The following is a 26168-nucleotide window of genomic DNA, read 5'->3' as shown; positions in this document are numbered from 1 at the left end:
TTCAGTACCTCTGAAAACCAGGCCACTTGAGTGTATTGGGATGGTCATAAGGGCGCTGTTAAGGGTAAACGGTTTCACAGCAAGTACTTTGTTGGCCTTTCAGTTGGTGGCTAGTCTAATCATCTGCTTTCCTGTGTTAAGTAAGATCTGGCAGCACTAGATTAAAGTATATGGCAGAAAGTGAGAACAGAAGGTAACACAGAATTTGTATTTGGTAATTAGCGTATGCAGGCAGGTGACTGCTCGAGGGGAAACTCTTATCCACAACCAGATAGTGGAAAGACAAGCGATGGGAGGACTTACTGTACAGCACAACACTGAAGGCATTCAGACATCTAGGACCATTCCCCTGTCTGGATGTTAGATTGCTCTTTTCCCACCCGCACGTGGATTACTGTTATTATTTTATTTCAGGACCATTATTCTTTGTATGACTAATTTTTTGATTTTTACAGGGGGGTTCACACTTGTTATTCCTACGATTTCTTAACAGTCTTTGCAAATCAAGCTTACTGCTAATTTTAATTAATTTTTTTTAAAGAATAGTTATACTTACTGGTCTGTTCTCATCTTGATTTGCCTGGAGCTGAATGACATGAGTGACCCCTGCAGTGACTAACGTTAAAATTTAGCACGATTATAGCAGGTTTGCACGTTATGCACAACAGGGGAAACCAGACTAAATTTGTTGTCGAATTGAGCTCAAAGTATAGTTGTCATTTTTTAATTTGTGTCACCCTATCCCTGAAGCGTTCTTCTTGTGATAGGTGCTAGGCAAACTGAGATAACAGAACATCCAAAAAGTCATTCACTGCGTGTGAAATCAAATTGGTTTCTGTGTAATGAATGGGTTTGGATTAACTGATATTTTTGTTGTTGCCTAAAAAACAATTTTGAAGGAATTCTCCTTCTCACAGGCTAGTGAAGCCGCTTCAGTGTAGGCTTTTAATCAGAGCTACTATGATACATAGGTGTTACCGTTGCAGTGAAAAGAAGTCAGGCCCATTTAAGACCTCTCTCTTGAAGACCTTTTGAAGGCAGCTTGAAAAGCACAGAGGATTAACAGAAGACTATTCTATTGTAGAAGGATATGATTTTCTAACCACTCAGCATGTGATTTCTCCCTCACCAAGCACTAAAAGGCTGCTGCTCAGCATGGGGAAATTCGCATCATTATCTGACTCCAACCTCTCAGTTTATAAACTTGGCTAGGATCAATGCACACAGAGTGCCTTCTGGCGAGTGAACCATTTGTGGCTGGCTTCTGCTGGATAAAGCCATTAGTTCAATACAGCAAGTGGGTGAATTTCCATTGTCTGAAAATGAGATAATTCATTAGTCTTTTTTTCCAAGGAAGTGAAAGATAATACCTCTTTAAGCGACGGCACCCCTTCCCTTGCGTCCCTTCCGCATTCGCAGCTTGTCATCTTTTCAGGTCAGTCCAGCCTCTCTTTCTTTCTTGCTGTCTGCCATATATATTCTCTTTCCAAAAGCTTTAGCTCAGCACCTTCAGGAGGCCTAGTCATATCCCCCATGGGCCTCTGCTGGTATAGTGATACCTTCTCACCAGGGGTCACCAGCAGGGTTCGAATCCTGGACCAAAGCCATGGATTACTGCTATTTAAACTAAGGGTATGTCTACACAGCAGCCTTATTACGAAATAACCTATTCCAGAAGAGTTTATTTTGAAATAAGGCTGCTACACACAAAATGCATTTCAAGATAGCTGAGCACTATTTTAAAATACAGCTTTCGCTAAACACATAGAGCCTCTTTCGAAATACAGCCATTGGACACACTATCGCTTATTTCAAAATAGGCACTATTCTCTGTCTACACAGCTCCTGTTTCAGAATAGCTGTTTCAAAATAGGAGTTATTCCTGTAGGAGTGTGAGAGGGAGGCCAAGCAAGGTAGGGGTTAAACAAGGCCTGTTAGCCCAAACAGCCCCACCCTGGGTCACCTGTGGCCAGTGTCAGGTCTGGATGGGTATAAAAGGTAGGAAGCCAGGCCAGTTTGGGGCTGACCAGCCAAGAGGCAGGAGCTGGCTCTGAGGCAGCAGGTCCCAAGCCAGAGCTGCCACCTGGTCGGCCGCTGGAGGGTGCAGCCAGGACCCTCCCTCAGGCACTGAGGGGAGTGGGGAGCCCCCCCACGCCCCCCAGGGAACCCCTCTCCTGCCAAAGGGGGAACTGATTTCTCAGGGGCATGCCCCAAACTTAATCCATAGACTCTTGGGTGGGGCTGAAGACCCACCCAGCAGGCCCTGGCCAGGGGGCCTAGCTGCGAGGCTACCTGGTCCCTGGTGCAAACCGCTTACGTTCCTCATGGAATGAGGTTTACCTATTTCAAAATTTAAAAAAAGCGCTATTTCAGAATTATTTCAAAATAGTGGCTGCATTGTGGAGATGCTCACATAGTTATTCTGAAATAACGGCTGCCCAGCTTTCTGCCCTCCACCTTGCCTGGGACCCAGCGAGGCTGTTGGCCCCACTGATGTAGACACTACCAACAAGAGATCTTCCATTGGTGTAGGTCATCTGGTCCTATAGCACTGTCCATATTGGGGGGCCTGGCCAGTATAACTGTCTCTCCAAGGATATTGCAGCCTGTGAGAGCCAGAGGTATGCTACAGTGTGCCAGCCTTGTGTCTTTTAGTAAATAAAATCTATGAAGTTCCCCTCCTCACTAAGCATGCTCCATCCCTTCCTAGTGTCTGCAAGTGACCAGATGACATGCACCATCCCCACAGAGAAACTGAGCATGCCCCCTTCAGCCCAGGGCTACAGGAGTGAAGTGAGACTTTCTCTGTTCTGCTAGCTCCCAGCTGCTCTGGGCTGGGCACTGGAAGAGGGAGATTGTGTCTCCTGTGCTCAGTGGCAAATCCCTACTCCTTCCCCAGACACACATACAGCCAGCCTGCTATTGCGATCAGTCACCCTGTTTGCTAAACAGGTAGAGAGGCCTGTGTAGTGGATCTGAAAGTGCCTAACCTGCTGACGACTTCTGTGAGAGTGTCGGTGTGATTCTACAGGTTGCGATTTGTTTTTTCAGTTAAAAAACCCATACCAACCAAGGAAATTACACACACGCTGGCACACACCCCTGCACACCCTCCCCAGATTAAGAGCCCATTAAGGTTGCAAAGTCAAGCATATACAACTTAGGGAATGCTAGAATAAAAGTTGCCTATGTAGATCTCATGTATGCAGTATGATATGGTTTCTAAATACATTTTTTTCTCTGCCTCATTAAATGGGTAGCATGGACAGTGATAACTTAATGAGCAGCTGTTCAATATTTTGTTTGGTCATTATTGCGTGCATGGACCCTGGCATTATTCACTGTGCACTATTCAAACCCAACTCTGCTGGCAGAATTATTCATTTCAACTGCAGTTACCATCTGCCTGCTTTTTAGTGTGATGAAAAGGGTGGGCCATATTACACTCATGCTCCATAAATTATACGTCTTGTTTGCTGCCTGGTACAGCTCAAGGTGCTGAGTCTTTAAAGTCCTATTTACGATGACTCCTAGCTACTGGAGAGACAGCGTTGGTCTCTATGCACCACTGTGACAGTTGCTAATAGTTTCTGTTTTCTGAGGAGGGTTCTGAACCTGAGAACTTGTTTCCCCGGTTGGCTTGAGTTGGTTGGGCTGTTAGGGTGTGCTGTGAGAATAGGATGCAATCTTGCAATAATTAATTAGAAGTAACAGCAACGAAGGGTCCTGTGGCACCTTATAGACTAACAGAAAAGTTTTGAGCATGAGCTTTTGTGAGCACAGACTCACTTTATCAGATGCTGGTCTTGGAAGTCCACAGGGCCAGGTATAAATAAGCCAGAGCAAGGTTGGGGATAACAAGGTTAGCTCAGTCAGCAAGGGTGAGGCTTATTACCAGCAGTTGATCTGGAGGTGTGAACACCAAGGGAGGGGAAGCTGCTTCTGTATTTAGCCAGCCATTCGCAGTCTTGTTTAAGCCAGAGCTGAGGGCATCGAATTTGCAGATGAATTGTAGCTCAGAAATTTCTCTTTGGAGTCTGGTCCTGAAATTTCTTTGCTGTAGGATAGCTACTTTTAAGTCTGCTACTGTGTGGCCTGGAAGATTGAAGTGCTCTCCTACTTTTGTATATTGCCGTTTGAAATATACAAATTTCAATGAAATGGCAATATACAAAAACCCGTAGGAGAGCACTTCAATCTCCCAGGCCACACTTTTCTGTTAGTCTACAAGGTGCCACAGGACCCTTCGTTGCTGTTACAGATCCAGACTAACACGGCTACCCCTCCAATAATTAGAAGTAGCATCTTATTTCTTGGGTGAGTGTACACTTAGTTAACTTACGTGAGTCGGGGTAGGGGGAAGTACAAGGAAACAATAAGACGGAGTTTGTCAGCATAGTAGGCTATGGTATGACCACATGTGCAGCTTCACTTGGAATTTCTCTTGAAAGAACATGGTTTAATTTTGTCTGCATAGGCTAAACCAGAGAAAGCAGTGGAGGTAGCAGAGAGGAGGGATTGAGGCGTGAGTAAAAGGGAGTGAAAAGGGGACTCTGATTGTGGAGTCAAGTAAGTTGTAGCACTAGAATTGATTAGCTAGGAAGGAAGAGAGACCAAATCTGTCATGGAGGAAGTCAGCCAGGTCGCAGGATTTCCACCAGGGTTGCGCTGCAGGGTGAGAGCAGAAATGGAGGAAGCGGATGTTTGGGGTGGGGAGCCAGGGCTGGAGCTGGACAGGGCATATCTGGCTGTGGGAGAGAAGTGAAACAGAGTTGAGGAGAGGGAAATACAACGAGAATTAACAACTGTGCCAATGGAAGAGGAGAGGGCTGAGCTGAGAGCGGACAAAGGGAGTGAATGGGTGTCAGAGCAGGGACTCCTAGGGTGTGCAGAAAGACCAATAATGGCCAAAGAAGGGGAACTCAGGCAAGGAGTCCTCGTGGGGGAAGAGCTGGTGGAATGCATGGCGTTGTTGGCGCCTGGGAGATCTGAGCTGGGGCTGCAGGGTAAATGAAGAGGTGATGAAAGGAAAATGTGAAGCTAGGGATCAGATGGGCATTGAAGTCCCCAGGAATGAGTGTGGGAGATTGTGAGGCCAGGAAGAGAGAGGAAAGCAGGCGTTTAGATGAGCTAGGGAGGCCAATGGGAGGAGTTAGGCGGACAGTGGCCCATAGTAGCATGGCAGGGGAAAGGAGAGAAGAAGGGGCTGCAGCGCTGTTCAGGCAAAGAGAGCGACTGGTGAGGGCAGGTGGGAGGACTAGAAGGTGGCAGCAATGGGACAGAAGAACCCAACCCCACCCCGCGGTCTCATATGGGATGGGGAGCAAGAGAGGAGGAGAGGCTCCCAAAGAGAAGAAGCTGTAGAGACAGCATCAGATGAAGGGAGAGCCAGGAGCTGGAGGGAGGAAGAGGCCATGGATGGCTGTGATTTCTTGTAGAGATGGAGCTGTGGTCTTCCAGAGACAGCGAGAGATGGGGAGGAGGAAGGAGGGGGGATGATAGACACACAGAAATACAGGGAAGGAGGCAGCTTCAGAGGCATCTGGCTCTGCCCTCCCTGCTTAGGCAGGATTCAATATGAGTGCAGATACCTAGGCGCATACCCAGTTGTGCTAACAGCTGCGGGGAGACCGGGGGCAAGGTGGGAGCAGGGCCTGGCTCTGTACCCTGGAAGAGGCAGGAGCCAAGAGCGGAAGAGGGGGCAAGGAGAGTCTGTCCTGCATGCTGCCTGGACGGTGATCCTGCATTCCCTCCCCCCCCGCTGCTCCCTGACAACTGCCTGCAGCCAGAGCAGCAGTAGCAAAGTACCAGTGGCAGTGACCGGAGCTCTGGGTCCCTTTGAAAACTGCTCCCTTCCCCCACCCTCATTGGTGGGCTTGGCATACCTGTGGGCCTGCAGCTGGCTGCAGGCGAGTGTTTGGTACAAGGCAGCGAGCTCCTTCAGGCAGGGGCCTTGTTCTCTTGTTCACGCCTGCATGACCTAGCACAATGGGGTCCCAGGTGCCATGATAACACTAAGTGGAAGAGTAAATCTCTACACAACACTAACCTCCCCCTCTGCGCTCTCCACTCTGGAGTACGTACTGGGAGAGGAAGATAGATGGTCATGCAGATGACTGTCCTAAAATGAAAGGGAAAATGCTAGAGGTATATTGTACTGTCTGCGCACACGACATAAGGGTCAGTTGTTGTGTGAAATATGAGGTAAAGCAGGGCCAGCAAAGAGTTTCCTGCTTTAGAAGGATATCCTGCTTCCAATGCATGCTCACGGGGAGGCACCTTATTATGGCCCCTCTTTCTGGGCCTGGCAGGAGCACTTCTGCTGCTCATGCTAAGTTGGGAGACTGCTGGAATCATACTGTGCAAAAAATGCCTGTTCAGCAAGCTGCTCATTTTGAGGAAACTCTGTTAAGTATCTTCAGCTTGGAAGGGAAAAGCTGCTGGATGTTTGGATGGCCTCACAGGGTGGCTCATTAGCTGGAGGTAATAGCAGCAATATAGCAAATACCCCAGATTCCAATCTCACTCATAGAGCCATTGTCTTAAATTATTCATGCAAGATTTCTTGGCAGTGAAAAGCTGGGGGAGGTCAGTGTTACGCATGACATACGCTTGCTTCCAAGTCTTGTCCAAATCTAGCTAAGTGTAAATCTACTCCTCCTCCAGCTCATTCCAAAGAGACAATCAGAACAAATTTCATCTGGTACAGAATTCAGCAATTAAAAAAAAGCAAAGAAACAAAACATAACAAACGCACACACACACTGGTGTTTTATTTACCAGCAGCTCCCTGAATACCTGGCGTATGCACACTCTAAAAATGTTCTGCTGCAGAAGGCGATGGTCAGTGAATCATAATTTACAAAGGATGGTGCTGGCACACGGCTGTAAGTTGAAACCTTGAATGATAAAGTTACTGGTGGGCAATTCTCTGTACTTGTTTATCTGTTAGAATTAAAAACAAAAAGAAGGAAAAATATAGAAGTCAAGCAAAGTAATATTTAGGTCAAAGCTGTTTGTACATTTGCTCCTGGGGTGAGGGAAGCTCTGCTATCTATCTATAGGGAAAACCCCAAATTCTAGTTGCAGTCTGGGGGTTAGACAGCTCCCATCCATCACTTCAGGCCTTTCTATGGTAGAATCCTGGCTGCATAAGGAAACCCATTTACACCAGGGTTGTGTCCTAACCACATCCTAATATGGTTTAGTTTTGTCTGCATAGACTAAACCAAATCAAATTGTGACCACATTAAAGAACCGTGCTAACAAAGTTCTTTTCCCTTGGTTGTGATATGGTTTGGTCTGGTACGCACAGGAAAACGCAAACCATGTCATAGCGTGGTGAGGGCACACCCATGTTGTAACAGTTCCCTAAAACAGATGGAATTCTAGCACAAAGCTAGATGAATTTGATTTTTTAACTCTTGGTTTTATAAATCCCATTTTGAGTATCCTCACTTCCCACAAAGTCAAGTTAGTGCTGCCACACTAGAGTGGCCAAACATCAACCCTGCATTCTGCGCCCTCCCACTGGGCCCTTCTACACCACTCACCCTTCTGCTTGGTTCTTGGGTCCCTGCAGCCTGGGGGAGCCGGGAAAGTGACCAGCACTGTTGTGCCTGGCTCGAGGGAGCCAGGAGCCAGGAGCAGAAGGGACCCAGGTGCTGTGGTGGGCAGTTTCCAAGCTGCCGCGAGTGGCAGAGAGCAGAGATGAACAGCGCCGTGAGTTTCCCAGCTCCTCGCCACTTGCAGGAATTGGGAATTGGTCAGTTTCCCAGCTCCCGCAAGTGGTGAGCAGCCAGGAGCCAGGTGCAACAGCGCCAGTCAGCCTCTGGAGGTTAATGAATTCGATTCAAACACATGGCACTTCCACACCGGCCTTTATTCGAACTGTTAAATTCAAACTTGACTCTACACCCACCTGGTTCCGATAATAGTGTGCTATCACTATTAGTGCTCCCTAAATCGAGCCAATGGTATTTACAGTGAAGACCATTACATGGTAATATTGAGTTAACTGCCTTAAATTCGAATTTATCTCGTTGTGTAGATGCAGCCTTAGTTTGGTCATCCAGAACGCACAACACACTTTACAAAGCTGGGTAAGGGCTACAATACCTATTTTGCAGATGAGGAAGGAGGAGCACAGAGAGGCTAAGTGATTTGCTGAAAGCCATGCAAGAAGCCAGTTGCAGACCGGCCATTCGGGCTCACGTCCCCGCTTGCAGACCATGCTCTGAACACTGCAGAGATGGCGGTCTCCTCCGAAGGCCAATAGTTCATAAACTGAGGAAAGGGAGGCAGTGCACATGCCTCTGGACCAGTTTTCTGCTCGTCACTAACACTACAGATACTCCTGTCTGTACTGCACCCTGTAAGGCATGAGCCCTCCCCTCCGGACAGACCAGCAAATGTGAATAAAAGCGAGTTCTCTCTCTGAGGTAATTTCTCAGACATTTAAACAGGAGTTGGAGCAAGTACTGGAGGCTGCTCTTCTGATACCATGGTGAACCTAACTCAGGAGAAGTGGACATTAGCACAAAGGCAGCCTTTGCCAGCTGATATTACTGGCTACTCTACTTGTTGTCCATCTTTCAGTCCGATATACTGTTCATGTTTCAGCCAGGGCTACAGCCAGGGACAAATAAACAAGGAAACCTGCAGGTGAAAAAGCCCTCTTAAGACTAATTTGTCCATTTCCGGTTGTAGGTGTGACAGTAGCATTTCAGAAAGAGCCAACTCATTTGCTTTCTTATTTTCCCCAACATTATCATGGTGGATTATTAGACTCAGCATTTCAGAAAAGCATCCAAAATGTTTGAGGTCTCTGAATGCAATCTTTCACACTCTGCCCATCATTAATTATTAGGATTTTTCTGAAACCCCTATATTAAAGCACATCTATATTGAATAATAGCAAAGGAAGCATGAAATCACCAGCCCATTCAATTACTTTTTATAAAAGCGCTTCTCTGTTTCGAGCTTGTTCTCTTAAATTTATTTAATCTTTCCCTGCTGAGAATCCCAGCACAACATCCATTGCCAATATTAGATTCAACAAACCCTCAGGAGCCATAAGGTTTTTTTTAAATTAAAATGTTGCTGTGCGGGGTGGGGGGGAGGGGCAACAGTTATGTTCTGGGAATCGTGTTGAATTTTATAGTTTTTCGAGTAATTCAGAAAATTAGTATGAGGTATAAAACTGAGTCAGAGTGAAGTAAAGCTGAGAATGATGTTTCAATTATGCCAGAGCAGAGCAGAGCAGACAAAAATATAAATCAAATTCTAACATGAAGCCAGAGAGAAGCAACATACACATTAATTTAGATCCCAAAGAGCTTCTGAACTATAAAAATAGCCTTTTTGTAATCATTGTAATCTATGTAGAGAGGCGCATGTGCAACTCAGACTGGAGGAAGCATGAGTTTGTAGTTAAAGGAGTTGACTGGGAGATTTTGGATTTAATTTCCAGCTCTGGAGATTTCTGCTATGAACTTGGGCAAGTGACTTTGCTCTGTGTGCCTTACTGCCCTGTAAGGGAGTAGGAGGAAGGCTGGGTAAGGCAGGGGTTAAACAGCCTGTTTGCCCAGTTAGCTCTACCCTGGGTTACCTGCAGCCAGTGTCAGGCTTGGAGGCAGTATAAAAGAGGAGAAGCCAGGCCAGTTTGGGGTTGGCCAGCCAAGAGGCAGGAACTAGCTCTGATGCATGCAGGGCCTGACTCAGAGCTGCCACCAAGTTGGACATCAGAGGAAGGAGCCTCTGAACACTTCCCCAGACAGAGAGGAGGAAGAACCCCAGAGAACCAGCCCCTGCAGAGGGGAAGCTACATGCTTGGGGCCACACCCCAACTAAGACCATGGGGGTGGGTTGCAGACCTACACTCAGGGCCTCTAGGTTCTGCAAGGGCCTAGCCACAAGGCATCCTGCCATTGGGGGAGCTGCTTACATCTCCATTTGTACAGTGGGGCTAATAACGCTTCCCACCTTCACAGGGAGGTCCATGAGGACAAATCTACTGCTGTGTATGTGGCTTTCAGAGCCTACAGTGATGGAAGCCATGTAAAAATCTAAATAGCTAAATAGGAATTAAGGCTGAATTTCTTTCTTTTCTTTTTTTTTTTCTGTTTTTTTTTTAATCAATAAAACATAGCTCATGAAAGAGAACAGTGATCTCTGGTTTGCCAAGTCTTGAATTAGCTAGCTATGGCTGACTGAAAAAGAAATTAAGTTTACAGGAATAATGAAAGTTCTCATTCAGCCTTACCACAGAGCAGCTCTTTACCTTATAAGAAACAGCTGTGCACCAGCAGAAACGGTCTCAAAGGGGAGAACTCTTTGTTGGAGAGCCGTGGACCTCAAGAAAACAAACACTCATTTCTGAAATATCTGAAAAACTGCCTGTGCCCCCCCTTATTCCTGGCTATGGAGGTCTCACAGGATCACAGACTTTAAGGTCAGAAGGGACCATCGTGATCTTCTAGTCTGACCTGCAGACCATAGAACCTCACCCAGCCATTCCAGCACTAGAGGAAGGCAAAAAAGCCCCCAGCGTTTCTACCAGGCTGACCTGAGAGGAAAAGCCCCCTTGGCTCCAAGATAGGGCAGTCAGTTAGACTCTGGCCAGGTGAGCAAAACCCGCCAGCCAGACACAAAGTAACTCAGGACCCTCCCCAGCTAGTGCCCCACCATGAGCCAGTGGAGAGATTTGCTGCTAGCAGCTGCAGGTGGGCTGCATGCCATGTGACTGTGCATATCATGGAATCCTAGAATGCTAGGACTGGAAGGGACCTTGAGAAGCCATCGAGTCCAGCCCCCTGCCCTCATGGCAGGACCAAGTACTGTCTAGACCATCCCTGATAGACATTTATCTAACCTGTTCTTAAATATCTCCAGAGATGAGATTCCACAACCTCCCTTGGCAATTTATTCCAGTGTTTGTACAGCACCTAGCATAACGGGGTCCTGGTTCCTGACTGTGGCCCCTAGGCATTATCACTCAAATAGAAACCAGTAATAATTAATGATAGCTAATAAGACACTCAATGCAACCAAATCACTAACTTAGTTAGCATCTGCTTTTGTGTCCACAGAACATCATCAAGAAAGTGATTGGACAGAAGTTTGTGTACAAGTTTGTCTCCTTTCCTGAGATTCTGAAAATGGATCCTCATGCTGTGGAAATCAGCAGAGAGAGCCTCTTGCTGCAGGACAGCGAGTGTAAGATGCTTTCCGAGGGCAGAGACCAGCACAAGCACACTGTGTCAGCTCTGAAAAGCACAAGCCGTAATGAATACATCCATTCTGGCCTGTACTCTTCTTTCACCATCAACTCCCTGCAGAACCAGCCAGACACGCTCAAGCCCATCAAAACAGAGAGGCTCGAGGAGAAGTCAGAAGGAACCATGCCAGTGGAAGAAGTCAGGACTGTCATACGATTCGTGACGAACAAAACAGACAAGCAAGTGACGAGGCCCATTGTGTCATTGCCATCCACGTCCGAAGCAGCAGCTGGCTCTGCTTTTTTCGCCTCTTCAGTGTCCGCTAAAATATCTTCTTTAGTGTTGCCTACCACAGCCAGCATCTCATCGACCACTTCGCCATCCTCATCTCGGTCTCCATCTCTGTCCCCTAACTCCCCCCTCCCTTCTGATCACAGGAGCCTCTTCCTGGGGTCCAGTTGCCACGACTCAGATTCCCTGGAGCCTCTGAACCTCTCTTCAGGTTCAAAGACGAAGTCTCCGTCTCTTCCCCCAAAGGCGAAGAAACCCAAAGGCCTGGAAATCTCAGCCCCTCCCATGGTTCTGTCCAGCACCGATATTGGGTCCATTGCCCTCAACAGCCCAGCACTTCCCTCTGGATCCCTGACTCCAGCTTTCTTTACAGCACAGGTAAGATGTGCCTCTCTAATAGACTCTTTTCAGGCAAATAGGTCCTAATCAGGGTTCCCTCTATTTTTTTCCATTCATAGTCAGAATAAATTTTGTCACGTGCACCAAGGCATGTGCAGATGTGCACTGCCAATAGAAACACATGGTGCTGGGCGGGGGCAGCTGTGGCGCTGGGCTAACCATCTAGGCAGCATCTGAATCTCTCCTGGGTGACCGCCCAAGTACTCTTCTTGCAGGGAACACTGGTCCTAATTTGGTTGAGACTGAATGAAGGATGTTCTATGGGCACATAACATTTACATTGGGAAGATTCTTCGGGGAAGGGAAAAAAGTGAAGCATATGCCTATAAAAAATGTGTAAAATGCAGCTCTTTCTCACACACACTCCAAGTGCTGCCTCAGTAATGTGGACAAAAGTAATTCCAGTTCACAGAGTGGGTGGAAGGATAATGAGACATTCAGCTGGGGCAGCTGTTCCCCTCAATCAGCCCTCACTAAAAGCCAATTTCAAGGTATGCAGAACAAGGAGAAAAAGGCCACGAAATAAATCCAAGTAGTTCCTCGGTCAAAACGTGGATTTGTATGTCGTGGGATGCTCGGCTGGTTTTTTAGTACTGCTCGCTGTACCCATTCATAAAGGGTCACATTTTCATTAGCTTTCAAAGCAGGTCAAATCAAGTGGTTTCTAAGAAAAGGCTCCTGAGCCAATTTAAATTTCAAAAGGCCCTACAGGTCCAGAAAGCATTTGCTTGCAGTCTCCTTTTTCCTTGGGTCTAAGAAACACCCATTTGTTTCTATTCACTGTAAAATGGATGGTAACTAATTACATAGTTGCAAGAGTGTCGGTGTTGAACAACTGTTGTCCTGAAGGTAGAGTTCATTAAAAATAATGTGATTGGATCGACCTAGTAATTAACAGGACAAGAAGAATGTCAGCAAGAAGTAGATGATTTAATACTTGCGTCATTTTAAGTAATTTGTGTCTGTACCACAGTAAAATTAGAGAGGAAACTGGTTTGTAAAAAAATATGCCCAAAGGGAGAATACAGGAGTAAAAGTTCATGCAATCAATCTTAAATTAAATATACCGAATAAATAACAAAACAAAGCAGGAAATGGAAGGGAGGCCGACTCACTCACAAAACCAAGGAAATGTGGGGTTAACATTTAAGCCTTATCTCAAATTCCCCAGATAGTACGCCTTCCTTTCATTAGAGCTCCGCAGTACTTCAGTACAAGGGAATGATTTAAGGTTTGGCCTAAAATGAAAATGTTGGTCTCTACCTGTCATTTGTGCACAGTAAACTCCAAGCGAAACATCAGTTAGCAGAGAGAACTAGCGTGTGGCAAGCCACAGCTGAGATGCATTGCCTAGTATGTGGAGTATCTAGCTGTGGGAATAACCATAGCAAGTGTTTTACTTTCAGGGCGCAAAAATGGACAAATAAATCATACTGGGTCCAGAATGGGTCAGACTGAAAAAAGGTCCATTGCAAGTCTATTTTAATTTAATGCCACTCCTGGAATCAATTCCACCATTTTGATTTGTTTCCTTGTTGGTCCATCATTCGCCATTTCTCTGGATACTTTACTTCCTTGTTGCCTGTAAAACAGAGTATTACACCCAAGAGTTTCAACATGGAAAAATTAGAAAGAGCCTGGTTTGTTTACTAGTAACAGAAAGATAGCCATGTTAGTCTGTATTTTAACCAAACAAACCAGCAGTCATGCAGCACTTTAAAGACTAACAAATGCTTTATTAGGTGATGAGCTTTCATGGGACAGGGTCTGTCACACGAAAACTCATCACCTAATAAACCATTTTGTTAGTCTTTAAAGGGCTACCTGACTGCTGGTTTGTTTGGTTTGTTTACTAGTGGACTGTGGGCCTCTTCTTGAAGGCCAGTGATTGTAGCCATTACCAAGCACATCCATAATTTACTTATCCATCTGTTTAGTCCATCGTTCAGCAAATTTTTCTTAGCAGTGTGACCTGCCACATAAGAGACCGAATGAATTCGTGAGAGGTGCAGTGTGCTCTTCAGGTCCATTTGCTTTCTAGACATTCGGCAGCCTTCTCTGAGAACAAACGCTGTCTCCATTGTATTAACAATTCATTTGAGGCTTGTTTAAAAAGCCTCCTCCATGGTTAAGGAGCTGGACTTAACTGAATACATAATAAAACACAAAGCACGTCAGCCAAGGTTAGGGAACAGTAGTTCTAGAGGAAGTAAAGAGATCTAGGGTTTAGGCTGACGTACTGCAAGTCAGCTTGTTTTTCTTGGAGTGGCGAGTGCTGCGTATTCGACTACGTTTTGTTTTCCAGATTCTGCTTTCAGAGACATAGGGGGACTAGAGCAGTCAGGGACATATGCACTATGTTCCCAGCTCTAGAAGTCGGGCAGGGCATTTAAATGGTCAGCAAAAGCCAGGCCTGCTGATGGGAAAGGAGGAGTGGGACAAGGAGGGCGACTGCACTGAGGCCTAGCAATTCAGAAGATCCTGGGGCTCCTGGCCATCACGGCCACTGTCAAGGCAACATCGGTGGATGGATCCCCTGGTCCTTTAAATTGCTGCCAGAGCCCTGGGCAGTGCGGAGGGCTGACAGTGGGGGGGCTTGATGCGGTCCAGGCAGTGCTGAAGGCTGGCTGCCCCAACCCCACCCCTTCTGCCCAAGGTCCCCGCTCCTCCCCACGCCTTCCAGGAGTACAGTGTGCAGTCTGCACAGGAGGGAATAGTGTGGCATCGTGCACTGCAGGAAGATGGCTGTCTGGGGGGTTTCATGTGGTGCAGCAAGTGGTGTAGCTGAGCTAGAGTGGGATAAAAGTTCAGGGATCTGTCTTCTTTAGGTGCTGTAAGTCAAAGGCCAATGTCTTCACACCAACTGTCTCGGCAGCCAGAACCTAGACAGTTTAGCTAAATACACTGTTTTACAGAGGTTGAGCCAGTTGTCAGGTCTTGAGGTGCTAGCCTGTATTTCCCAGAGACCCTACTTCAGTGGATATGAGCCCTGATGGGAGCCAGATGATTATGAATACTCTGTGACCCAACAGCTTTTAAAGAAGGTTATGTGGGAAGAAATAAAGAGCAAAAGGCAGGAGAAGGGGCTTGTTCAGAATTGTGTCCTGAGATCTGATCCTAATTCTGACAGCCCTTCTGACAAGAGCTCACAAAAGGCCACCACTCCCTGTGACAAAATGACCCAGAATGGCTTCCAACAACTATTCTTGAGCACATAAATAAAAAGCTCAACCAAAGAACCATAATGAAGACTTAGGGCTTTTGTAACCAATCCAGACCGATTCAATTTCAAAAACAAAACAGCGACATAAAGTTGCAGGGAAATTGTGTTCTTAAGCGTAAAAAAGACATTTTCTTGGTAGATTTTTTTTTTGAGGGGGGGAGTTGGTTTCATTTAATGAATTTGAAAACAGGAATGCTCAAATAACAAAATGTGACTGTTTTGCCCAGTTCTACGGCGTGTTTTGAAGACTATTTATCTTTTGTTTTTCGCTAGCACCGTTGCCTCTCTCTGGACAAATGGGGAAAGCAGGTTTATGTCTGTTTTCTTGAGGCAGCCACTTCAGAGGCTGTAGCTTATATACCGATTCCTACTATATGAATGAGTATGTAGACAAGAGCCTCTCCCTTCCCTACGTCATCAGCAGTGCCTGAGCCTTTAGCACCATGGTTACAAACCTGACAGTATGAGAGCCAAAGGATCATCTGGGGTCATCTGTCATGTGTTAGCCCGAGTCACATTTACTCTTGCTCCTCTTTGGGGAGAAGGTGGGAACACTGCTCTTCCTCACTCTAATGCTGTTTGTACGATCAATAACATTCCTGTGAACTAGTTTTAAAACTGAGATAAATCTGATCTGTCTGGGTCAGCGTGTTTATTGCTGGTTTTGGGATAATAGTGTCCCACCAGCATTAAAATACAATGTTGCCACTGGGTATTTAACATGAAATGATTTATCACGTTCCATATGTAATTTAAGGACAGGTGACTCTGTTCTGTTGTTTACACTTTAAATTCCTCCTCTGGTTTTGCTGCTGTCTGATGGCCTCAGTGATATGGAGATTGGAATGCACCATGCACTTCTTGTGTTAAATATTCGCCAGCTTCAGGCCTTGCTGTGGTTAGCTCCTGGCTCTGGCTGAAAATGACAACTCTAGTGCTCTCATTTTTGAAGGTGTGGACTTTACCTTAGTACTATTGTCAGGTGCCTTAAAGTATTGATTGACCTGACTGGGTTACAACTCAGTTTCAGATCACATCTCTCTGTAAGAAGGAGACCATCTGTGAGTATTGTCCCGCAGAGAAGTACGGCTCTCTGTACCCATTATTCGGGATCAGCTTTTAGGACTCCAATTCTGAATAAGCTCCTCCTCTTCCATGTTCCTCTGCTTTGCTGCTTTGAAGCTCCTCCTCCCAGGGCCAGATCTCTCTCTCCCTCTTGCATATTCCTGCTCCTTGACTTCCCGGGTGTGTTAGAGATCATTGATCATACTCTCCTCTGAATCTTATTCACTTGTGCTTTCATCATGAAGACTTTGCATGGTTCTCCTTCAAAACTTTTGCCATCCCTTTGTCATCTCTTTTAGATGTCACTAATCTCCTTATAACCACTGTTTGTGGATCCTGCAGGGCTCTGTCCTTTTCCCCTTCTCTTCTTGCTTCATATCCTTCCTCTGAGGTGGGCTCATCTGCTCACACAGCACAAATTACCACTTTTACATCTACAATGACCGGTAGCCCTACCATCCAACCCCTCAGCTACCCAGCTGCCTCCCTCCCACCAATCCTGTGAGCCCCTCTCTGACAGCTCCTCCTGGAGGTCTTGACATAAGCTTGAACTTAACATGGCCAAAATAGAACTTAAGTCATCCTCCCTTCCCCTGCACTCCCACCCCAGCCTTCCTACTCCCTCATCTGCTTTGTCTTTTTTCATAGCACTACTGCTCCCAAAAACATGCAGCCACCATAAACAGGAGTCATCTTAGACTCTGCCCCTTTGCTTGCCTGGTCCATCCAGGCTGTGTCCAAATCCCAGTGCTGCTTCCTCTACAGTTTTCCAGCAGGTTGGGGCTCTCAGGCTGTACGTATTGCTAGTCTAGGTCACTTATTATGGTTCTCTCCTGCTCCACTCCACCCTTCCCAGCTATTGTTTGCTAAACTACCCTTCAGGATTTTGTGTCAAATTAGACTGGCATATTCAGGGCATCTGTGAATCTTCCTCTGGATTTGTACAGCAGCTGGGGCAAGGGCACTCTAACCCTCAGAGACAACCACAATATAAATACATCATTCCGATTTTAAAATTCCATGTCTTTAATTGGTCTCTGTCTCTAGTCTTTTATTGTCCCATTAACTGTGGTGTCTGAACAATATCACCTGTGCCCCCACAAATGCAGAAAGATCAGACAAACAGTTTGAACCCTTGAGGGAGGACAAATGAGACCCTCAGGGAGAACAAAGTTTGTACCTTTGGTCACAGTGAAGATGAAAAGAGTAGCTCTGCCACAGCAGTAGGAAACATGCACAATTATGTGAATTGACTGAGTGGGGAACATTAATTCCCTTTAAGTCATGAGATTCGTCTCCATCCCCCAAAGAGTTTAAATATTTTAAATACAGCCACCCCACCTCATTCAACAAAGCACAGGCTCAGTTTTAAGAATGTGCTCATGTTCCAGTAAAGTCAATAGATTTAAGCACATGCGTCAGTCCTTTCCTAAAAAGGGGTGATTGGCTAACTGGGGCCAATTGCGTAGCTAATGTTGACTTATCAGTGGTTGACTAAACAGACTTTAAAGTCTAAAATGGAAGAAAGTCAATGGGAGCATTTCTCCTGTCTACCTTACTTAATTTCTTGCTGCTCGCGAATTCTGGGGTGAACTTTGACCCTGGAAAGTGTTATTTCACGCATGGGCGAAACAAATCCCTGGAAGATCGACCCTGAACAGGTTGATCATCCGTGGCAGGATACACTTAGCCTTAGATTCCTAGCATAGAATTAACTGCAGTCTCTGGACCCTTCATTACTGAAACGAATACAATGGCACTTTGTAAAGTCTTCTTTCAAACAGAGTGAAAGAGAAGCACCACACCAGTTAGGGGAGTGAGCTTCAAAGCCTAGTTGTATATCACCTGACTCCAAACACTATTGGATTAGTAGTCCAAAATATATAGCCAGAATGAGTAATTGTTAGTGTACATTAAAACAAACATCATTCTGAAAGAGATTAGATAACTTTTATAGGCAGTTTCTGAAATGAGGTATGTATGGTGTTGTACCACTCTGATATAGATAAATATATAGTAAACTCTTTCATATCCAGCATTCTAGCATCCGTAACCCTCAACTAACTGGTGTTTTAAAGCTAAGTAAATTTGAGTAATGTTTTCCTTAAGTACAGGATAGTGAAAGTAAATACAGATAAATACAGCAAATACAGTATGGCTACATCATCACTACACCAGTCCTTCAAAAGCAGTTCTTTCAGAAAATTTCTTCCAAAAAATCTTCTTTCAAAAGAAAGCAACCACATACAAAAAAAGCGGATTGAAAATGATCTATTCTTTTGAAAGAACAGGCCAGGAAACACCACGGATTGAAAAATCCCGTGCCATGAAGGACTGCTGGTTTGAGCAAAGGGCCCCTGGAGCATCTACATGCGGTTTTTTTTCCCAAGAGACTCTTTCAGAAAAAGGCGGTCTTCCTCATCCAGGCGCGGAAGAGGGTTGCTGGAAAAAGTGCTGCATTCTTGAGCCCCAGTTTTTTCAAATAAAAAATTCGCCAACGTAGATGTAGCCTGTAAGTTTACCGAGTACCATACTACTGTTATTTTAAATGAAGAAATCTGCCTACATTTTTGTTTCTTTATATCTAATCTTGTTTTTCTTCAGTGTTACGTATGTATTACTAGGTCCACCTCTCTATCACCCAGCGTATTTGAATATCTGGCTACCTCCTGGTCCCAGAACTGTCGGATATGAAAGAGTTTACTGCACACCAAATATGTATGGCTCTGTTTGGAATATTTTGAAACAAACCAGAATGGCAATAAAATCACTTTGAAAAGAGATCATTTTATGAACCGGAATATTAAATTACAGGCCCATGAAGGGAAGTGGAGTAGGAGGTAAAACCTCAGAACATTGCAAAACATAGATGGCGCTGTAACTGGTTCCACCTCCAGACACACATTGGGTGTTTTTGTCTTGCAGACCCCAAATGGATTACTGTTGACCCCAAGTCCACTGCTGTCTAGCATTCACTTCTGGAGCAGCCTTAGTCCTGTAGCTCCTTTGAGTCCTGCCAGGCTGCAAGGACCAAACACCCTGTTTCAGGTATGTTTTTCTTGTGGATACATTTCATTTTTCTTTGGTGCCCATTTTTCTTTGGGTAACATCGTGCACTTGCTGAGTTTGAATTTTCCATGTAGTTAAAATACGTAAGTTAATGCTGTTATGGGAGTTCATTCTGGGGGTTTTCCTTGCATTCTTCAACTGATGTACCTATCACCAACTTTCTTCCTGCCAGTTATTTAAAATGGACACATACTAGTTTGCAGTGTTAGATCTACTGTCACACTGTACTGGGCACCAGCTCTCAGGGAACACGAACACAGCAGGTATTTGATGGGAAAAAGCAAAGTTGAAGCGTCTAGCTGAGTACAGTTGAGCTCCCTGCACCCCTGAAGTAGACCACACAGCTAAGAGACCCCCGTGCAGCTGCTGAGGCTGCTTGGGAAAGCAATGGAAATGGCTTTGGAAAACTCATACAAACCAGGCCTAGCTTTGTGCAGAAGTTAGCAGTGGATCCTTTCCTCATTTCAGGTGCCTCTCATTGCCTTATACTCAAGAGATCTGGGCTTAGTTCCAAGCTCTACCACTGATTTCATGCGTGTATTTGGCCAGATCACTTCATCCCTTTCTTGCCAGCATTTCTCATGTGAAATGGGGATTACAGCACTTCTCTGCAATATAGGGGCATTGTGAGAATAAATGGTAGCGAGCCATCTGGACTGCAGTGATGGGCACCTCAGAAAACCCCGGAAGGATGTGAATCAATAACCGTGGAATATAAGTCATCCGAAACCCCAGCACCCATCCAGAAATTGGAAAGAGGGTCACAGGGACAGGCATATCAGCTCCTCTACCCTCCAGCCAACCAGAGCTGCTGACTCTAGGGCACAGAAAACAAAAGACTTCCTGAGCTAATTGGCAGGAGGAAAGCTAGTGATAGGTACAGCAGTTAACAAATGCAACGAAAACCCCAGAATGAAATCCCAGAAGTGCTGGGGCAGACCTGCACGGACACAGCGTGAGGAATTTGGGAACCAGCGATGACAGAGACTGGCCATACTGTACAGCAGAGTCACGGGGCCGGGAGTGATCCAACATGACTACTGCAGCTCCACACTGGGGTTACCAGCACGCCTCTCCGGTATAACGAACGCATACCACAGCCCCAGGGCTCTGTCACACCTTGTCTAAGGGCATTGATCCACGCGGTGCTATTATTTTGCACACGATTGGAAACATCTCCTTGGGTATGTCTAGGCCTGCTGTGGGCAGGGGCATAAAGGGGGCAGTTACCCCAGAGCCCAGCCATAGAAAAGGGCCCAGAGCTCCCAGCCGCAGTTACTGCAGTAGTGGTGGCTGCTGGAACCCTGGGCCCTTTAAATCTCTGCTGCAGCGCCAGGTGGCACAGTCCAGGCACCCCTGTGGGAGTGGAGGGGGGCTGCAGTCTGCGTGATGCAGAGGGCCACCTGCCACAGCTCCACCCCTTGCTGAGGCTCCACCCATTCTGGGGGCGTGGAGCAGGGGCCCTCTGACTTTGCCCAGGGGCCCGACAAGGCTGTCAGCCCTGCTGGGAAGGTCTCCCATGCCCACGGCAGTGAGCCTCCCAGCTTGGGTTGACAGACTCAGGCCTGTGGGGTTTTGCTAGCACCCTCGAACGGCTGTGCGGAGAGCGTTTGGACACGTGGCTCCGGCTGGAGCGTGAACTCTGAAGCTTAGGGAGGAGAGTGGTCTTTAAAGGGCTTCTGCAGAGCCAGGTTGGGAGGCTTGCTGCCATAGGCTGTGGGACGTACTTCTTAAAGAGCTGCACGGATTAGGTGGTAACCAGATGGAGGGCTGGGTACACTACGTTGGATGATGGGAAAAAAGAGGGTCTTAATGTCCCAACAACGCCTGCATTTCTCCAGTGTTATGCACCATGCCTTGGGGACATGACCACTAGCCTAGCAGAAGGCTGTTGGCTGCTGAGGCAGATGGTGGCACTCCTTGTTGAGCAAGAGATCACTGCTAGTAATGTGAAACACATGCCTCTTCCTGGATGAAGTACTCTTTATGTTTTGCTCTGAAAGTTAGCAGTTGTTGAATGCTGCCTCACTACAGGTTGAACCTCTGTAATGCAGAACTCTTTTGTCTGGCAAACTCCATAATCCGGCATGATTTTAGTTATCCAGGTGAGCGCTTATCATGGGTGGGGCCAAGTTTCCCGTGGTCTCATAAAGTTTGTTCACAGCCACCTGCCTGGCTCCCAGTGTTCTGTGCTGTTATTTAGCTGTAATTGACCCCTCAATGTCTACTAAGAGCCCAGTAAGCAGTGGAAGTGCTGGTAATGTGCAAGTAAATATTGACCGCCCATTATTCAGCAAATTCTTTCACCAGCCAGGTCCCGAGGGTGCTGGATGAGAGACGTTCAACCTCTAGTACAACCCTGGAATTCACACACAGCAAAAGCAACACCCACACCCCCCCGCAGCATGTGGAGAGCATTTTGCCCATTCAGCCCTGGAGAAAAGGAGAAGTGCCACTGAAATCTGCAGTTAATTGTGCTTCATTCACTTTATGTCCTTAATTTGGCTTAATTAGATGATCTTCCCATGGAAGTAATACTGGCCTGTAATTAAACTCACTTTAGATTTTCATCATTAGTTTGAAAATTACTGCCTAATTGGGGCAGTAAGATGTGTATGTAATTGTGTTTTATCCTAATATAAACACCGAAGAGAAAGCAAGCAAACTTCAGTGAAATGTTAGCTAGCCAGTGAGCCCAAATATTGTAGCCTGTTGGATTTGATTGTTGTTTATATTATGATAGCACAGAGAATTCATGGCCCTGTTGTGCTAGGCACTGCACAAAAGAGAGAGAAAGAGAGAAAAAACAGTCCTTGCCTTAGACAGCTCTCCATCCAAGCCTCAGTTTCACCCAGAAAACACAACAGGTAGAAGAACTGAACAGAAGGGTGGAGAGATGAGGTTACAGTAAAAATCAGCATATTTTGCATATTGATGAGTAGCCTCAGCACCTCACCTGCCTAAGGGAACTGCCAATTATCACACAAACCATCCCTCTTGTGTTAGGCGTACAAGGGCATTTTAGGTTACATACCTCTCTTGAAACATATACAATATAAAAAAATAAGAAAAAAAACCCCAAGAAACAGTTGGGGTGTTTTTTGTGTGTAATCAGTTGAAATTTAACAGGTAAAAGGTTTTCCAGGGTCATGGTGGTGAGTCTTCTGGTGGCTGGCTAATCTAAAAAGAAAGCCTGCAGTAAACAAACCAGTACTAATTTTTGAGACAGCCTCCAGCCTGGTGCGCCGCCCCTTATTGCCTAATGCTGCCCACGCAGATTGATGCATTTCAGATTTCCCACTGAATGCTAGAAAGTCCAATTTTTAGCTAAAATGTGGAGCTAGCTGTAGAACACGGTGGTAATTAGGCTTGTGCTCTGTCCTGTGGCAGGGCATTAATTGTATTATAGTAAATGTTAAACTTCTCTAGTCTGGGACTCTCTGGTCCAGCAACATCTGTGGTCTGTCATAATTGGGAAATCTGTAGTTTAGTGGCTAGGGGCCAGAGGCCAGGAGTTGGCAGCCACAAGCAGTATCCAGTGGCCAGGGCTGGGAGCGGAGGCCTATGGCAGAGGTGGGCGGTGGGGGCTGGCAGAGCCAGGCAGCACAGAGGTCGGCATTGTCTGTCCAACTCCCCAGTTCCAAGGGTGGCAAACTAGGGAGGTTCAACATGCAGCGACCTCAATGCCTGTTGAAATCAATGCGTGTAAAGGATACTCAGCTCCCACACGTAAGTGAAGCCTTATAGAATCAAGACTTATGTTTGGCCATAAGGTAGTTTTAAAAGTGTATCAAGGATTATATTAGACTAAGTCTGAGCTTATAATGTAGCAGGCTTATCCTGCTTGCCTACCTAGCTCTCACTGTAGTGTCAGAGCTTAAATACCAGTCAGTACCCATTAAGTGCAGACATGCTGCAATGAGGGTAAAAGGGTGGACAAAGAAAATACTGGTGTATGAACTAAATTAATGTTCTTTGCACAGCACTGTGAAAAATGTGATGTGCTTAATACTTCTAATATCCCCAGGCCATATGACAAAGGACCCCTTGTAGAGAGCTGACAGATTCTACTGAATACACAGAAGGCCACTAATTAATACCATTGTAACAGAGAGATGGCTGTGTCAGTCTGTATTTACTGGGTTTTTTTATTTAATTATTCATATACTTTCTTCAAAATAATTTTGAAGGCTTATATTTTGATGCCACAGATTAAACTGCATCCTGAAACTGCAATTTCATTTTTGCAAAAATCTTCCATTGTGTGTCTCTTTCAGACACCCATGAGGTGCTAGCTAATGGTTTGTAAAATTACAGAACGTTTCTTCCTTTATGCATAATGGTCAACAAATCTTTTCTCATACTACTGAGTTTTGTGAGCTGATGATAGTTGCGCAGTAGCATTAACTAGCTACATTTCTGGCACATTTAAGGAAAATAATTTCATCCTTTCTTTATTCAATTTTACTTATTTGAAGCAAACCTGTTATATTTTCTTTGTAAAGAAAAATCATCTGGGTTCAGGTGATGGGGCTTAGTGCATTGACAGTAATCCTCTAAGATAATCAATTTTACCTTTTGTCCCCTTGCAGTTTCCAACTCTGCTAAATGGTCACATACCAGTACCAATCCCCAGTCTGGATGGGGCCTCTTCTCCAGTACTGCTTTCTCCAAATGCTCAGAAATCCTGATGATGTCTCATCATGTTGAGGACTCATTAACTGATTTAATACATTCATTCCCCTGGGTTAGTTTTTTCCTGTGTCACAAGAAGGACATTGTGAAACCCTCCATTACATTGGTTTGCACTTTTCATTACCTGGATCTACTTTTATTATGTTAGCATTTTTAAACAGTGTTTTTATATTTCTATAAAAATCTGTTTTGCATTAAGTGAATTTGAATTTTGTTTATCATAGCTCTCAAGTGTTGAACACTGTTGTTGATGAAGTACTTTTCTTAATGGATTACAACAATGTAACTAATAAGGATGTGAAGCTTTTTTTTAATCCAGTTTTTTTCTGCATATTATGCATTGTGCTTATGTAAAGTATAACCGGCTGTGCCTTCTTTTGCATAGTGTTATGCAAATGATTTATATATTTTCTAGTATTAAGATACAATGTTGAAAGACAAAACTAGTATCGACCAGCCCTTTGGTAGTATTTCAGTATTTTTTCCACAGATAGGCCATAATGATGCAGTGTATTCATGTAACTTTGTATTAACTGCTTCCAAATTGTATAAAAAATAGCTGTATGATTTTTTTTTCTGAATTGAAAGACAATAATAAATGATATGTCCAGGAAATATGTTTAAGAATAACTAAGCCATATCTATACAGATGCAGTTTCCTACTTTCCTCTCTGGCATAACTCCATTGACTTTAACAGACTTACACCACGAAGGGATTGGGCTCTGAAGAGTCATGAACTATTTTAACGACTTTTTGTAAACATGTCTGCAGAGAAAGAGGACTCACTCAGAACCTATTATTTTCATAAACTGCATATGAATTTTTGGAATTACAGCAGAACAGACCATCACGTACTCTCCAGACTACTGGTTGATGCAGGATTGTTCCCCTGGTTGGTTTTCCAAATGCTTTGTCCAGGTGTTGCACATGCCTTTCACTTTTGCCGTTGGAAGACTATTTCAGCCACTTAGCTGTCTGAAAATGAGGCTTACCCCCATACTGCAGAACTTGCAGAACTTTAACACCTCGTGCTTGTAAGGAGACCTTACATGGGATGGTATGGGCAAAAACATCACGTACTTGAGAATTGTGGTTTCATAAGTACTGCTGCATTACTGCTGCAGCCAACCTAAAGGTTTGGCATGCACTCTAAGCTTGGGGTGGTGGCTTAATCATCACAAACTGTCAGGTGTGAAATACCTGGATTGCCTTGCACCACAAATTCCTATCTTGGCAGAGCTGACAAGTCATCTGTCTTTTAAAGTAGATAAAATGGGGGGTGTGCAGGATCCTGTGTGGCTCTTTAGAACACAACAAAATAAAATACCGAAACCTGGATCCGCTCCAGCAGAGCTGTAATAAAGTCCCACTACACTTTGTGTGAATAGTGGGCTTTGACCCTCGTAACTGGCCACAATACTTCTTTCTTGGATTTTATGACGTGAGCTGTGCGCGAGTTGTCTGCCTGGATGCATTTCCTTGGTGATGCATGTTTTTAGTTGTAAAGTGGCTTGTGATCCTTCAAGATGAAAGGTGCTAAATAAACATTTTATTAACAAACTTTTGAATTCTGAAGGCCATTTGTGGTGGGTGAGGGAGTGTGATGGAAGCATGCTCTTCCTGCGGCTCTATGGCAGCCTAAAATGGCTCCTGCACTTAATTGAAAGGTTCTCCTGTCCCAAAAGACGTTTGTCCAATAAAAAGAAAAAAATCTTACCTCACCACCCCCTTGTCTCTCCCACATATCACACAGTCTAAGGGAAAGTCTATGCTAAAAATGCTCTAGTGGCACAACAGCCCTGTGGGAGCACAGACATTATTCACAGCTTTTTCTGTTGCTGTAGGAAATCCACCTAAGAGACCACAGCTAGGTTGACACAATGGCCAAGCAGTGTCAGTGCTGGGGCTTAGGTTAGCTTCACTATGCTGAATTAAGCATGACATTTTTCACAGCACTAAATGATGTAATTAAGACAACTTAACTAGGCAGGGTAGACAAGTGTTAAGAAAAAGAAATAAAAATTGCTATAGCTACGTAAAATACCACTGACCATAAACAAAGCAACAAAACATATCAAAAAGGGGAAAATGTGTTGTCAACATGCATTTCAGCATTTGGGAACCCCAACAGACAACTTCATGTGCATCTAGAGGGGAAGAGATCCAATGATGGGCCACGGCTATGGGAATCTCAGCTGATTTAAAT

General features: G+C 45.2%; 1 protein-coding gene across 4 annotated transcripts in view; it reads left to right on the top strand.

Annotated features, from left to right (window-relative positions):
- The window catches only part of ELK3 (ETS transcription factor ELK3), a 56811-nt gene extending 31297 nt beyond the window's left edge, over window positions 1-25514 (top strand). For 3 of the 4 annotated variants that reach the window (XM_075011583.1, XM_075011597.1, XM_075011588.1), the window contains 3 exons: window positions 11091-11888; window positions 19123-19245; window positions 23859-25514. In XM_075011583.1, the coding sequence (XP_074867684.1) occupies window positions 11091-11888; window positions 19123-19245; window positions 23859-23957 (1020 nt within the window). In that variant the 3' untranslated portion in view covers window positions 23958-25514. Of the gene's footprint in view, window positions 1-6799; window positions 6888-11090; window positions 11889-19122; window positions 19246-23858 lie in introns of those variants that run through there. The other variant, XM_075011605.1, reaches the window with a different exon arrangement.
- The last annotated feature ends 654 nt before the right edge of the window (window positions 25515-26168 follow it).

The sequence above is a fragment of the Carettochelys insculpta genome, chromosome 1, assembly GCF_033958435.1.
Source record: "Carettochelys insculpta isolate YL-2023 chromosome 1, ASM3395843v1, whole genome shotgun sequence".
Lineage (NCBI taxonomy): Eukaryota > Metazoa > Chordata > Testudines > Carettochelyidae > Carettochelys > Carettochelys insculpta.
The sequence above is the reverse complement of the archived record's forward strand: the minus strand, read 5'-3'. Positions and strand labels throughout refer to the sequence as shown.